Source organism: Scardinius erythrophthalmus (assembly GCF_964197995.2).
Source record: "Scardinius erythrophthalmus genome assembly, chromosome: 13".
Taxonomy (NCBI): domain Eukaryota; kingdom Metazoa; phylum Chordata; class Actinopteri; order Cypriniformes; family Leuciscidae; genus Scardinius; species Scardinius erythrophthalmus.
The window spans coordinates 773,882-788,457 of record NC_138233.1 but is presented as its reverse complement, the minus strand read 5'-3'; the positions used below and the strand labels follow the sequence as shown (position 1 = coordinate 788,457).

General features: G+C 39.6%; 1 protein-coding gene across 4 annotated transcripts in view; it reads right to left on the bottom strand.

The window, feature by feature from the left end:
- Window positions 1-280: 280 nt before the first annotated feature.
- The window catches only part of LOC308700846 (uncharacterized protein), a 15,219-nt gene continuing 923 nt past the window's right edge, over window positions 281-14,576 (bottom strand). Inside the window, exons 1-4 of one of the 4 annotated variants that reach the window (XM_081382673.1) lie at window positions 13,967-14,506; window positions 13,428-13,565; window positions 3,356-3,409; window positions 281-3,008 (exon numbers count right to left, since the gene is read on the bottom strand). In XM_081382673.1, the coding sequence (XP_081238799.1) occupies window positions 2,374-2,997 (624 nt within the window). In that variant the 5' untranslated portion in view covers window positions 2,998-3,008; window positions 3,356-3,409; window positions 13,428-13,565; window positions 13,967-14,506 and the 3' untranslated portion in view covers window positions 281-2,373. Of the gene's footprint in view, window positions 3,009-3,355; window positions 3,410-13,427; window positions 13,566-13,966; window positions 14,507-14,576 lie in introns of those variants that run through there. The other 3 variants (XM_081382672.1, XM_081382671.1, XM_081382674.1) reach the window with 3 other exon arrangements.

The following is a 14,576-nucleotide window of genomic DNA, read 5'->3' as shown; positions in this document are numbered from 1 at the left end:
GGCTTAGAATAGACCCTATACTTAAAATCACTTCTTTCCCCTTCTTGGACAACCAACCAATCACAGTCTTCAAAAGATTGTGTCATACATAGCAACGGGGTCAACCCCGCCTTCTTACTAAGATAAAAGTTTTTGTCTTTTCCTTACTCAGAGTTGCTCTCAGATCGGTCCCGAATCGCTCTTAAGCTAAGACTCCTACGTAAAAGTGTTTAAGCTAAATTAAGAGTTTTCTGAGAGGATTCTTAGATTCTTTATGAATACGGGCCCTGGTGTCCAGTCAGATGTTTAACAAACTTTATTAAAATAATCAAATGAAAAGAATACTTGTTACAGATTATAAATGAGTACTAACTAACAGATGTAAAAAATAAGATAAAGCAAACTGGCTACTGCATCTGACAGTATTCACGAACACATACCCCAAGATGGATGGGCAGCGGGACTTCAGTCGGAGGGTCCGGCTTATCGGTAATCTTCAAATCCCGGCAGAACAACACCGGTTCTGATCCGAGACCCAGCTGGTACTGCCACAGAAACAGACGCTCATGCGGCTTCAGCTCAAATGATAGTTCCTCTTCCACCACAGTCTCTTCATTCCAGATTTCCTTCCCAGTCTTCACACTTGAACCTCCGTATTCTGCCGAAAAGGAGAACTGACACTGTGCAATTAACCCTGCGAGATTTCCAGATGAGATCGAGCCTGACGCTGCTATCTTCCAGTTGTGTGAGATCTCGGACATCTTCTCCTTATTGTATCCAACCTTTTTAGTAATTTTCTTTTGCCATGTCACTGGTGTGCAGTGGCGGATCTACGGGGTGGCAAAGGGTGGCAGCTGCCACCCCTGGGATACAGTCTTGCCACCCCTGCTGCCACCCCATTTATAAATCAGATAATATTTTTTAAGGATATTTTATGTTCATAGCCTACACGTTGAAGGACAATGAGACCCGCAACAAACTCCTCTCAAACAGAAATCGCCGATTTAGAATCCCCTCCCCCTCACAATGGTTTCACCCATCACTAGCACGGCAGCGACCCCCGCGAAATTTCACCAGTGGCAGCAGAGTGCATCTGTCTGCAGTACGCAGTGTCTTGCAAGTTGCAACCCTACTGGAGAGACTGAGCTGCCCCTGACAGAGCCTCTGAAGGTGAATTGAGTTTCCCCAGGTGTAGTTTAAACACACGTTTAACTTAAAGTTACATTTGTAATGAATGTATTGTATGCTAAAGACGATTCAGCATCAGCAAAAACAGCGAGTCTATTACGTTAGCCAAAATCAGCGGTCAAATCGCTCCCTCGTGATTTGTAAGAGCACTCTTCCCTTTGATTGGCCTAATTTTTATTTTAGTGAAGACAAGAACAGCTTAATAAAAAATATAAAATATTGTTTGTATCCATAACGTTTACTGATGGTCGCCGTTACGCAGACGTTACGTTACAACACACAATACAGTGCCAGTTAGGAGATCGATCTTTTGATTCGCTAAGCAGTCCTATTAAATCCAATTTCTCTCAGATATCACAGCAATGAAACCAGGCTACAACTGGGGAAATAACAAATACAATAGGATTAAGTATGGGCGTTAATAGTTGGGAGAAAATATGATGCGTAATAATGAATAGATCTGCATTTGGTCTTAAAGAGGCAGCAGTCTAATAATCCTGCTGACGATTGCTCCATTAATGTGAACCAAACTACAAAAGGCAAAGAGAAAATCAGTCGCAGCTCTTGAATCTTTAATCTATCTATGATAAACTATGCAGTGTTATTTTAAATCTGACTTTATTATATGTCTTTTTAGCCCATATTACTCCTGAACAGTAATGTCAGACATTACTGAAATTAAAGCACTGGGTCTATAATTTGTATATTTGTTTAATTGTATACTTTTTTTGTTTGACCATGTGTTTGTACTTTGTTTTTGGTGTCCTATGTCTTCTGTATATAAAACACAAAAGCCTGCACCCTTCTGCATAACGTATGTTTTATTTGCTTTGTTAAAGCATTGCTTTTTCTTTTGCTATGTATATTTATTTTACATTTCAAAATATAAAACAATATTAATTGTGTTCTAAAAAAAATTTTTTTCCTTTTTTTTTATATAACAAAAAGAACCGATAAGAATACCGTTAAAGTACCGGATCGATAAGGAGTATTGGTAAGAGTAGTAATACCGAATGATACCCATCCCTATTGGCAGCAACAAATTAAAAGTTATGGCCAATTTAACTGTGATTAAATTCAGTGTATATACGTCTGCCATATTTTGCCACCCCTCAAAAATTCCTGCCCCCCTCTCGCCACCCCATAAATATTTTTCTAGATCCGCCCCTGCTGGTGTGGGACTGTCATTACTAACAGTTTTAATGTTCACCCACTTGCCGAATGCGGGCAGCCCGACAGCCCGCCTGGCAGGAAGTTCAGAACATCGGGGTGAACGGATGAGACAGCATCGCACTCAGCTGTGTTGAGGTCGGTACCTTTGTAGTATTCAACCCAATCTGAGGCTGGCTTGAGGAAGTAGAAGTGATCCTTATCACCCCAGTAATAGAGAGCATCTGTGCAATAGGAACGCAGAGGAAATTCATCAGTACTACAGTTTGGGAAAAGACCAAAATTGAACAGGTGTCTTGTTCTTCTGTACATGTCCTTTTCCTGGAAGATGACGTAAAACCAGTCAAAGGCCGCCAGGTAATGGTCTCCGCCCCGACAGTTTGGATGAAGGGTGAAGACTGAGGAATCAGTGTCTTCTGTCAGGTCAGTGACTCTGCGGATTTGATCACCCTTAATGATGTAAAACCAACGCGAGTCAGCAAGGTAATGGTCTCCATGTTGGCAGCAGGGGTGCAGAGCATGAATACTGAGGTCTGACCCTTCTCTGAAATCACTCGACCTCATATAGCAGCCGAGATCAGAGCGGATGATGTAATGGTAGTTGCTTGATCCACAGAAATCAACTCCTTTAATTTTGTGTTTGGGAATAATACCTGCCATTTTGCCTTAACCTGCAACACAGGATAATAAAAAAAATTAAATAAATTAAGATCTAATGGTTTGCTGTTAATCATGTATTTTTATAGATGGTTTTGAGCTATTTTTTCCCACACTCTTTAAATTAGTCAAGATCACATATGAAGATGAGAGATTTCTCTCTCACAGTTTTAACAGAGCCCTCCTGTATATACAGCTGTGAACAGAAGTAATGGCACCCCAGTAAATATGATCAAAAATGGCTTTAAAAAATAAATCCGGGGGGGGGGGGGGGGGTCACATTATGAAATAAATGTTTTTCTCCAAAACACAATTATTGGCACCCCTAGATTTTGTTTACGAGTAAAATATTTATATTTACCTGTATTTAGCACAGCAGGGTGACTAGGAACATGAAACTGTCCAGCTATGACTTCTTGTTCCACAGGAGTTTAAATATGAGGAAACACAAAGGCCAAATTCTCTTAATCATCACAATGAGTAAAACCAAAGAATATAGTTCTGATGTGCAGCAAAAGATTGTTGAGCTTCACAAAATAGAAAGTGGCTGTAAGAAAACAGCTAAAGCACTGAAAATCCCCATTTTGACCATCAGGACAATAATTAAGAAGTTCCAATCAACTAAAGATGTTACGAATCTGCCAGGAAGAGGACGTGTGTCTATACTGTCTTAATGCACGTTGATGAGGAGAATGGTTTGAGTGGCCAAAGACTCTCCAATAATCACAGATGGAGAATTGCAGAGGTTAGTTGAGTCTTGGGGGTCAGAAAGCCTATTATACTAAGTATTTAATAAAAGTGTATGAATAATTGTGGCCGAAGTGTTTTGGAGAAAAATATTTATTTCATAATGTGATTCCCCCCCCCCCCCCCCCCCACTTTCAATTCTTTTACTTCAATGAAAGGTAAGGATTTTGCAATTTTTTTGAATGAAAGATCAAAGGGATAAACGATGCAGATTTATTTTTTACAGCCATATTTGATCATATTTACCAGGGGTGCCATTAATTCTGATCACCACTGTAAAGTACTAAGTCAAAGTCAATTTTATTGTAATTTTGTATTGTATTGTATTGTGTAGCACACGGCTCAGTTACTAGATCCTATAAAATCAAAACTATGGACCAGAAACAGAAGATTTGGATCGACTCTGTGACGAGTCTCTACTCTTCCCTGCTACGGCCGGTTGGTGGGTGTGGCTGGGAGACTCATCAAGGGAACGATGTCCACCTGTTCATCCCTCTATAAAAGCTTATGCTGGCTAGTGTTGAGGGAGAGGTCTTTCTCCGCGTTATTTTGAGTTGGCTTGGTTTTGTTTTTGGGTTAAACTGGTTTTGTTATTTGATTTAGTATTTTGTTTTTTGTGATTGATACCCTTACATTCATGCACCTAACAGACATTACAGATGATCATGTTTTCTTGCTTATATTTTTCTATTTATGTTAATAAATCTTTATTTCTGCAAACCAATCACTAACTCCTCCATTTCATTTGCCACGTCCTCGAGCCGGTCGTGACAACTCACTGAAACAAAAATTTTCAAAGATAATAATAAGAAAGAATAAAATAAATGAACCACTCAGACCACTGGAATGCAGCTAATTAATGAAAAGGTAAGTGTATTTTTTGTTGTTATTTTGCATGAGTTGTATCTATTTTTTTTAAAAGAAATTAAAAAGAATGAAAAAAAAAAGAAAAACAAATAGATGACAGTAACACACAGTATTTCAAATAAATGATAAACGCACAAAAACAAAATCGAGACACCTCAGTGTCTCAATTTCAAGTTCATTTTCTTGTTTTCAAATTCCAAAAAAAGTTACTGAGTAGGAATGTTCATCAAAAAATGAATGCAGTTCAGTGCATGAAGAGAAAGGGAAAGGGAAAAAAACATAATTTTGTCTTCAGTGAAATCCGGGAAAACTTGAAAAACACAATGGCCCTCATTTATCAAAAGTGCGTACACCAAATTTCCAGCGTACACCTGGCGTACACCCAAAACCACGGTGACTTTGAGATTTATCGATATGGACGTTGGCGTACGGCACGCTCAAATCCTACGCCAGCTCAGGAGGTGGTGTACGCACGTTTTGAGTGCGGGAATGCGCAGAAAAACAATTCCTAACAGCACAAAATGCACTGACAAACTAAAAGCAGAGGTGGGCTGTCAGGGCCATCAGGGCCTTCTCTGCTGGCCCTGTCAAAATCTAAAATATATATATCTAAAATATATATTATTTTTATTTTTTATTTTTGTGAGGCTGAGATGAATTTTCCATATGGCCCTGTAAAAATCTAATTTTTTTTTTCATTTTTACGATTATATTTCCAGAAAGAATGTTGTTATTTTCATGTGGATTCTCCAAATGTCATCTAAAGGCATCACAGCTCCGTGGACCAGCACTAGTAGTAATAGCTAGCCTTCCGTTGAAACTGAAAATTTCCATTTGATGATAACTTTGACTGACGTGTATCATTAGCCAATCAAATTTGATGTTCAGTGACAGAACGCCCCCAGGGGGCCAGCGATGTGTAGGCGCTAGCCCCCGCTGATGTCATCATCCATTTGAAATTTTGGCGGGTTGTGTTTATTTTTTTTTACAGTCTATGGTTGTGAGCGATGTCAGTGAACCGAGTATGGCCGTTGCCTTACCTCTTGCTCTTATCGATTCTGTTTTCGATCTCCTTCGTGTGCCTTTTTCAAGGCGTTCGTTTGGAGAGAAGAAAGATATCATAACAAAAGGAAGATTCACACCTAAGCTAGATGGGCTGACGAAGGCCGGAAAAGGTTTTGTGCGGCACTTCACCGAGGGAAACTACGACCGCTATGACTGGCTAACAGCTAGCACTGAGCGGAACAAGCTATTTTGCTGGCCGTGTTTGCTTTTTAATAACTGTGCGGGAACATGGAACAGCACGGGTTTTAACAGCCTTAATAGCTTCACCAAGGCAGCTATCAAACACCAGGCATCCGAGCGTCACCTCACAGCAGTGGTACATTTAAAGACCTTTGGTGAGTCCAGGGTGGATTTGCAGCTGGATGACCAGCGGAGACGAGAGACAAGCCTGCACAATGTGAGAGTCAAGAAAAACCGGGACATGCTGAAGCGCCTCATTGATTGTGTCATATTTTTGGGACAGCAAGAATTGTCTTTCAGGGGACATGACGAGGGGAATGAGTCGATGAATCGAGGTAATTACTTGGAGTTACTGTCTCTGCTATCAGAATACGATGCTGACTTGAGACACCACCTTGCCACGGCCACTGTTTTTATGGGAACATCGGGGAAAATTCAGAACGATCTCATAAATGCTGTTGCTGAGGTGCTAAATGATTCCATCAAAAAAGAGATTACCAACACAAAGTTTGTCGCAGTTATGGTGGATGAGACCACCGATTGCAGCAACGCTGCACAGCTGTCATTTGTACTCCGATATGTCACTGACATTGGAGTAAAAGAAAGATTTTTAAAGTTTGAGGATGTTACAGGAAAAAAACGAGCTCACGATCTAGCAGCTTCAGTACTTGAAGTGTTGATTGCAAAACAAAGTTAGTCGCGCAGTGTTATGACGGAGCCGCTGTAATGGCATCCGGACTTAATGGGGTACAGGGGCGCGTAAAAGAAGACATTCCTCAGGCTCTTTTTGTGCACTGTTATGCACACACATTAAATCTTGTGATGTCTCAGGGAGCATCAAAAATCAAGGATTGCAAGATTTTTTTTGCGAATCTGGGAGGATTGTCTGCATTTTTTACACGTTCTCCCAAGCGCACAAAACTGCTGGATGAGTTTTGCGAGAGGCGGCTGCCGCGGGTCTCTCAGGTGAGATGGAACTTTAACTCCAGGTTGGTGGGCACGGTCCATGACAAAAGAGCTGAGCTGGTAATGCTTTTCCAGCACATCCTCGATCACGCGGAGGATTTTGACCGTGAAACTGTACATTGTGCATCAGGACACTTGTCACAATTGAAAAGCTTTGACTTTTGTTTTTTTCTTTTTTCTTTCATCGACATTTTTGACTTTGCTGATGTGCTCTTCGGAATACTGCAAAATAAGAGCTTAGATGTGCAATTCAGTCTGTCCAGAATTGCAGATTTTTGCCTGATTCTTGAAGATGAGCGTGGGAAATTTGATGGCATAGATGAGAGGACAGCGGAGGCCGCAGGACAGCCGAGCGCAGGCAGAGGCCGAACAGACGTGCGCGCGCACTACAGACAGCTACACGCAGCACTAATCGACAGCATCATCACACAAATCAACAATCGATTTGAGGATCACAAGCGACTACTGTTTGTTGCATTGCTGGATGCACAGCTGTTTGCAAAGTTCAAGCAGACATTTCCTGAAGCAGAGCTCAGGAGCCTGGATGAGAGCTATGGCGCACAGTTTGACCTGGGCAGACTCAGAGCTGAGCTCAAAGTGATGTACAGCATGACAAACTTTCAGGGAAAGAGTCCAAGTGACCTACTGACATTTCTGAGGAGCACGGGGCTTGCAGTCAGCATGTCACAGCTGTATGCCCTCACCTGCTTGATCGTGACCATACCAGTGTCCACCGCATCAGTTGAGCGATCTTTCTCAGCTCTCAAGCGCATCAAAACGTATTCACGGAATACAACCGGACAAACACGACTCTCTGCACTAGCATCTATTGCCATTGAGAAGGAGCTGCTCATTCATCTTAAGCAGGATGCACAACTGCATGATGAGGTCATTGAACGTTTCATCAGAAAGGATCGGAGGATGGATTTCATTTATAAGTAGGCCTAGGCCTAATGGGTGAGTGTCTCACTGTTTAGGAGAGATACAGTTATTGCCTATTTTATACAGCATTTTTGTTATAGTGTTAACTGATTGGTATTGCTGGAGTTTGGGCTGTAGATGGTGATGCTTTGATGTGCCTTAGTACTCTTCAGTACCAAGAAAAATTAATTGTGTGTGCAAGCACACTTGTCAATAAAGCAATTTCTTATTCTGATTCTGATTCTATATAGCTGTTATAATACAGTGCGATGTGTGCGTGCAGAGGCGAACACTGAGTGGGGTGCCCAGGCAAAATTAATCAATGAGGCCCTTTATATATATATATATATATATATGAAGAGTTCAGATGCAAAAACCTCTAAATGCCATCTGAAATTTTCTTCTAGAATGATCATTTTTATCAAGCTTGTATATTTAAGTTCAATAATTTCACTTAAATGGCAATTAATAGGTCATTTTCATTGCCATTTAAGTGAAATTACTGAACTTAAATATACAAGCTTCATAAAAATGATCATTCTAGAAGGAAATTTCAGATGACATTTAGAGGTTTTTGCATCTGAACTCTTCATATATATATATATATATATATATATATATATATATATATATGTGTGTGTGTGTGTGTGTGTGTGTGTGTGTGTGTGTGTGTGTGTGTATGTATTATATACAATAAACGTTTTTTTTGTTAATATATCTTCATTACCTAGAGATATTATTATATAAAATTCAAAACACTAACAGAACATAAGTTGTTTAATTTTTACATTTTGTGCTTATTTTTTTAGTTAACGAAATGTCAATCTTCATCTTCATAAAAGAAGATACAATAGAATAATACAACAATCTTCAAGGTACAGTAAATCTTCAAATGTATAGCTTAACAGATTGTCACCTTAAATCGTTTTTTTTTTTCGTTTAAAAGTGGACATATAAAGCTAGTTGACCAGTGTTCCCGGTCAAAATTATGGAGTAGCCTATTTTAAGTTGTTTCCACTGTTAATAGGAAAATACAAGTAATTGCATCGGCGCCTCCACGGCGCAGTGCGCGCTCCACACTCCGCACAAACACGAAATGTTCTGATCTGCTTTTGCCTTTTATGTTTTATTTATTATACTTAAAATAAATTTGTATATTCGTTTATTTATTTATTTTATTTTTAAATTAAATGTATTACTTTTGGAAGTGCAATTTGATTACCATATGCAGTAAAGTTGAATTAACGTAACCTTCTGTATTTTTTACTCTTCAAAGTGTACACTTGCAGCCAGGCAGGTGGTGATTATAATTAAGCTAAAACCCCATTCAATAATAAGGATAAACAATAATTTAAAAGTAGCCTATATAATTGTCTAACATCTGACTAATTAAAAATTTACCTCAACGCATAAAATGCTAAATGGGGATATCTATATCTATATCTAGCATTAAAAAAACGTCATCTCTCAGTTGCTGAATGTTGTGCAACTACATTGCTACAGCCCTTTTGCGTCTACATTGTTACAATGTTGCCAGCACGTATAAGACAGTGACGTTGCCATAGCAGAAATGCAGCGTGCAACAGACGTTGCTTTCCACAACGTATGTGTTTGCTGGGATATAGCCGCTCTGCGCTTTGAGAGGGATGAGCAGGAAATAGACAAACGATCTCTTTTCTGATATCTTCATGTTTTCTTGTAAATGGTCTGAAGAGCGAATTGTATCCTCCACAAGGGCAAGACATTTAGGCTATGTTTGATTTTGCGCTGCCAGAGAAAGCGATACTAAATGACGCGCTTGTGTGAAACGCGGTTTACAAAAAAACTTGTTACTGAAGGCCCTGACTGAAACCCCACGGTACGCTACTGACTAAAAGATATGATATATTATGACCTACTGTAAAAAAAACAACAACATAGTAGCCTAATTATAAACTTCAGTGTTTATTTTTGTGCAACATGGACTTCAATGTTTAATTTGTGTGATTTTACCAAAGCATTTGATTTGTAGGCATATGTATTCCTTAAGTTGCGAGCCTGTGCGCTTTACCTGACGTTTCAAGCCTTGTTTATACTTTCGCCTGGCTCCTCAGCGCGAGTCTCCGCAGACTGCGCGCGCACCTCCCCAAACGGACGAGGCGTTTATACTCGACGCGCTCGCCGTTGTACTATTCTTTGAAACGATGGTTAGGCCAGGGTTAGGCCCGGCAGGTGTGCACGGACTGGGTTTAGTAATGAAAGGCTTTCAATGACCAAACAAACAATTCAGACTGACAAAATAATAAAAATGATATTCTTCTTCTTTTAAATAATAATAATAATAATAGTAATAATAATACAAATAATATTAATAACGACTAGGGATGGGCATAATTAATCGACGATCGATAATCGATCGTTAAGAATTTCGTCGATCACGTTTATTTGTTATCGATTAATCTAATGCAGGTTGCGTTGCGTAGTGTGAGTCTTGAAGCAATGGAATTGATTTTAGCGCGGAGGTACCTGTGGATCCCGGCAACGTCAGTCCCCTCAGAGCGGGTGTTTTCAGCGGCTGGACTTGCTGTCACCAGGTTGCGGTCGCATCTGATCCCAGATCATGTCAACATGCTTATCTTTCTCAACAGAAATCAGTGGACTGGTGCAGAAGTTCTATGGGAACTTCATGCGTTTTCTCAGATCAAATAGCTATCTGATTTATCAAAACGATTCCATTTACACCCGGTCATATAAATGTGTTTTTGCAAAACGGATATAAATCCGATCTTGAATTCCCGCGCTACATATTTAAATTGTTGCACGTCCGAAAGCAACTGATATGGGCTGCATTTTTTTGATCATCAGCGAAAATTTCTAAATCAAAGACTGCAACAATATTGCGGCAACAGCCCTGGTAAGATCATTTCGGTTCTTTACTTTTAATGAAGATGATTGTGTTTTGATGAATGACTTTCACTTTGATTTGCGATAGTTTGCACGTTGGCTTGAATAGATGCTCATCTGTGGTGATGCGTGTTCCACTAACGCCGTCATATCTGGCTATAACATGACATATAGCCTAGGCCTATAAAACGCTCTCACATGTTTATTTCTTAGCATTTTTGGGATAAGTCAAATTTACATATGTAGTTTCAACAACCAGATGCATTTATTCTTGTCCAGTTTCGTCTGGAATGCGTCTCAGATCTCCTCCTGAAGTGGTTTGAGCGATCGGGTTTAAATCCGCCTCGAATGCGTTTCGGAGGGCATTTACATTTGGTCTTTTCACGATCGGATAGTTATCCGATCACAGAAAACGGATGAAGTGGCCATGGGTCTCTGTTTAAGAACGCCGGCTCGCTGTTCCGCTGTTAGAGCACCGCAGGGCATCTTCAAGTACGTGCAGTTTCACTGCCACAAGTTGATCTTCTTGTAATAAAGATCTCATCGAGGACAAACAAACTGTATTTTTGTATTTTCATTGCATTTTTAATTTATAAAAAGTTGAAGAAATAATGAATTTCAATATAAAAATATTAATGATTAATCGATAGTCGATCGTTAATTCTCCCGACGATCGACTAAGAAAATTTAATCGAATGCCCATCCCTAATAACGACATTCATCTTCTAAATAACAATAAGCGTCGTTAATAATAAAAATCTAGAAATCAATTTTGTTTCTTTCCACTTCCCTGGTTTCGCTTTCTCTTTCTCAAAGAAGTTTCTCTTTAATTTGCCGTCTTCCGTGTGTCCATGGCGTAAAATGAGGGCGTGGGGGGAGCGGAGACTTGAATATATAGGGGCGTGTTATTCTAATGACGATCGATTTCAGCCGCGGCATTTATCAAGGGCAGGTATTGCGTACCAGGCGCGTCGTTAGACATGGGCATCCGGGGCTTCAGCCCCGGATGTTTTTTTTATAGCCCCGGATCTCAAAAAATTGAATTTATTGATAATTATTATTATTTTTTAATAATTTTGTATTTATTTTAAAAAAATTGACCGGGTCTTTTAATATATCATTCGGAATCAATCATGTATTAAAGACGATTAAAATGTGTTCAAGCAGATCAAAGTTACTATGGTTACTCTCACACAGAGACGCACCACGTGAGCGATTTAGCTATCCAAGTTCATCTCCAGGATTTGCGCGCAACAGCAAACAATCTCACAGCAATTAAAAAAATAATAAAAAATAACGCAGTCAGCACCGCCGCACAGTCTTCTGTCAGACCAGATGTTGTCAGGCTATATGTCAGTAAAACTGAGAAAAACTAACTTACTGTCGTGTCTGCCGTTTGCTCGCGGCGCGCACTCTTCAATCACGCGCAAATGCGGCGCGCCTGTATCACGCAAAATAAACTACTAGCATGTAACGTCGTGTTCTGTCGTCAATTAAGTATTGAAATAACCAAAAGGGAGATTAAAGCTGCGTCAAAACTCTATGTCGGGGCTTTTGTATTCCTTTGTAGGCTACATAAGTTACACATTTTGGCGTAGCCCTACTCATTTTTCATTTTTAATATTCTAATATTTTATCAATATTGCAAAGTCATCAAAACTGACGAAATATTTTGTGACCAAAAATGTGAAAAATAGGCCTACATCTAGCCTAAATGATCGTTCATGACATTCTTTTAACTATAAGCAGCCCAATTTGTCTAGATCTGTATTATTTCATTTGTATAATGAGCTTAAATATTGCTGCGCAGTCGTGTGATTTAGTCTGCTTGATTAACATTATTACAATGTATTCCTATTTAACTCTGATATGTAGCCTATATATATAAGGTCCTCGAATGTGTTTGAATATTTCACCAGCATCAGTCTTTTCACAGTTTGTATCACTCCGCTTGTCTGTGTTAGCGCAACTTGCATCATTAAGCCAGTAGGTGGTGACAAGTGACTGTCTTTATGAGTGAACAATTGAAATTTGATTTAACTGATTTAATAGTGCCAAAAACATTGATTAACTCAAGAAAGAAACAAGTTGCTGAAACCAAACTTTAATGCTAAAAAGTTTACATCTATTCAAAATAATCCTTGAAAGATTTCTCATTTAAGGCCATTCCTGTTTGGAATATGTGATTGTGTATTGTCAACTATAAGCAGAAACATTTTGCATTTCCATTTTCTAGTGTGGATCATTCATTTCAACATTTATCCTCATTCTCATTTTTAAGAATCTGTTATCTGCTTGACAAATAATTTATGTATACTGCCCACTAACATGCTTTTAAAGCTATAATTGTTATCAAAAAATGTTGGCCTTCAAACACCTTAAAATGCACATATGTAGGTCCGAGAAATCCAAATTTTCTCGGGGGAGCATGCCCCCGAACCCCCCTAACTACTTCACATTTTAATGTGTGTGTCTGTGTGGTAATATGGGCTGGTGTGGCAACAGTGCCAGGACTGAATTTTTTAACCAGTCTGCCCCCTGCATATAGGCCTAAAATATACATTATTCTCTGTATCGAATCATGTTATCTTATTACCCACACCAGCCCCTGATGTTTCAGGCTCAGCCCCTGATGTTTTTAAAACCTAGAAACGCCCCTGTTGCGTACACCTGGATTTCAAAGGTACGCACAGCTTCATAAATCAGGCGATGAGAGGAGTGTAAGCATAATCTTACGCCAATATATACGCCCGTTTCTACGCAAGAATGATAAATGAGGGCCAATGTGTGCAGTTCTGTCCTACCCAATCAGAAAACCCTTTTACTCTGTTTCCTGGTACGAAACGATGGGATGGCTCGTCAGTCCAAACCTGGGATAAGAGTCCACAGCCAGGACAGGATTCAGGATCACAGCAGCAATTTTTCAAGAAAAAAAACCCGGCCTTGCAAAAACAAAGCCAAAACAGTCATCAGTAACTCATTCAAATAAACATTTTCAAATGACCAAAATGTCTGTTTCAATTATTTGGATATAGGCAACACATACATGCTAGTCACCATGTGCTTGATTAACACACTAGAGTTTATGTACAGAGCTAGCAAAGCTAGCACCGCATCGCACACACTTCACAACAGAACAAATATAATCTCAACAATTACTACGTCCTTCAAACATTTAAACATAACTATATGCACTCACAGATTGTATTAGAAAACACTTAAAGCATTTTCAAACATCTTTTATATCACTGATCACTTTTTCAAATGTATTTTTCACATTAAGAGTCCAAAAACAGTATCCACATCACCTAAATACATTTCTTATAAAGAAATTGGTACTCACCAAGGAGAAATATAAATCAGAGAGCAAAAAAAAGATAGTTTCTCAAAGAAATTGATTTTGTTCAGATCCTATCCCGTCAGTGTCTTTTCTTCTCGTCGCGTTCAGATTCACAACGCACTCTTCTCTTCCAGGAAACTATAAAGCACCCTTGAACCAAACATTATAATGGTGAACGGACAGCACTTTAGGAGGCGTGTTCATCCCTGAACTCGTTTCCTTACAAGTCAAGTCACCTTCATTTATACAGCGCTTTTAACAATATAGACTGTTTCACTGTTTCAGTCGCCAACCCTTAGTAGATTTTCTGGCAGAGTGGAAACGTCTACCAACAAGAATACCAAAATCTTGTTGAGTCCTGCACACGATCGAAAAAGCCTATACCATTCGGTTCAGGTCTCGCCCGCCAGGGTTCAGAGGGGTCCTGTCCACAGTGCTGGCCCCGAGCAGGCTCTGGTAATGGAACAAGAAGTAAAAGCTCCTCTGCAAGAGGAGGCTATAGACCCTTTTACAGTTGGTAAACATGGTGACGTATTTGTGTGGGCGGGGCTTCACTGGAGGCAGAAAGATCTCTCTGGCCGCTTCACTAACGCTAGTTTGCAAGTTTTGTTAG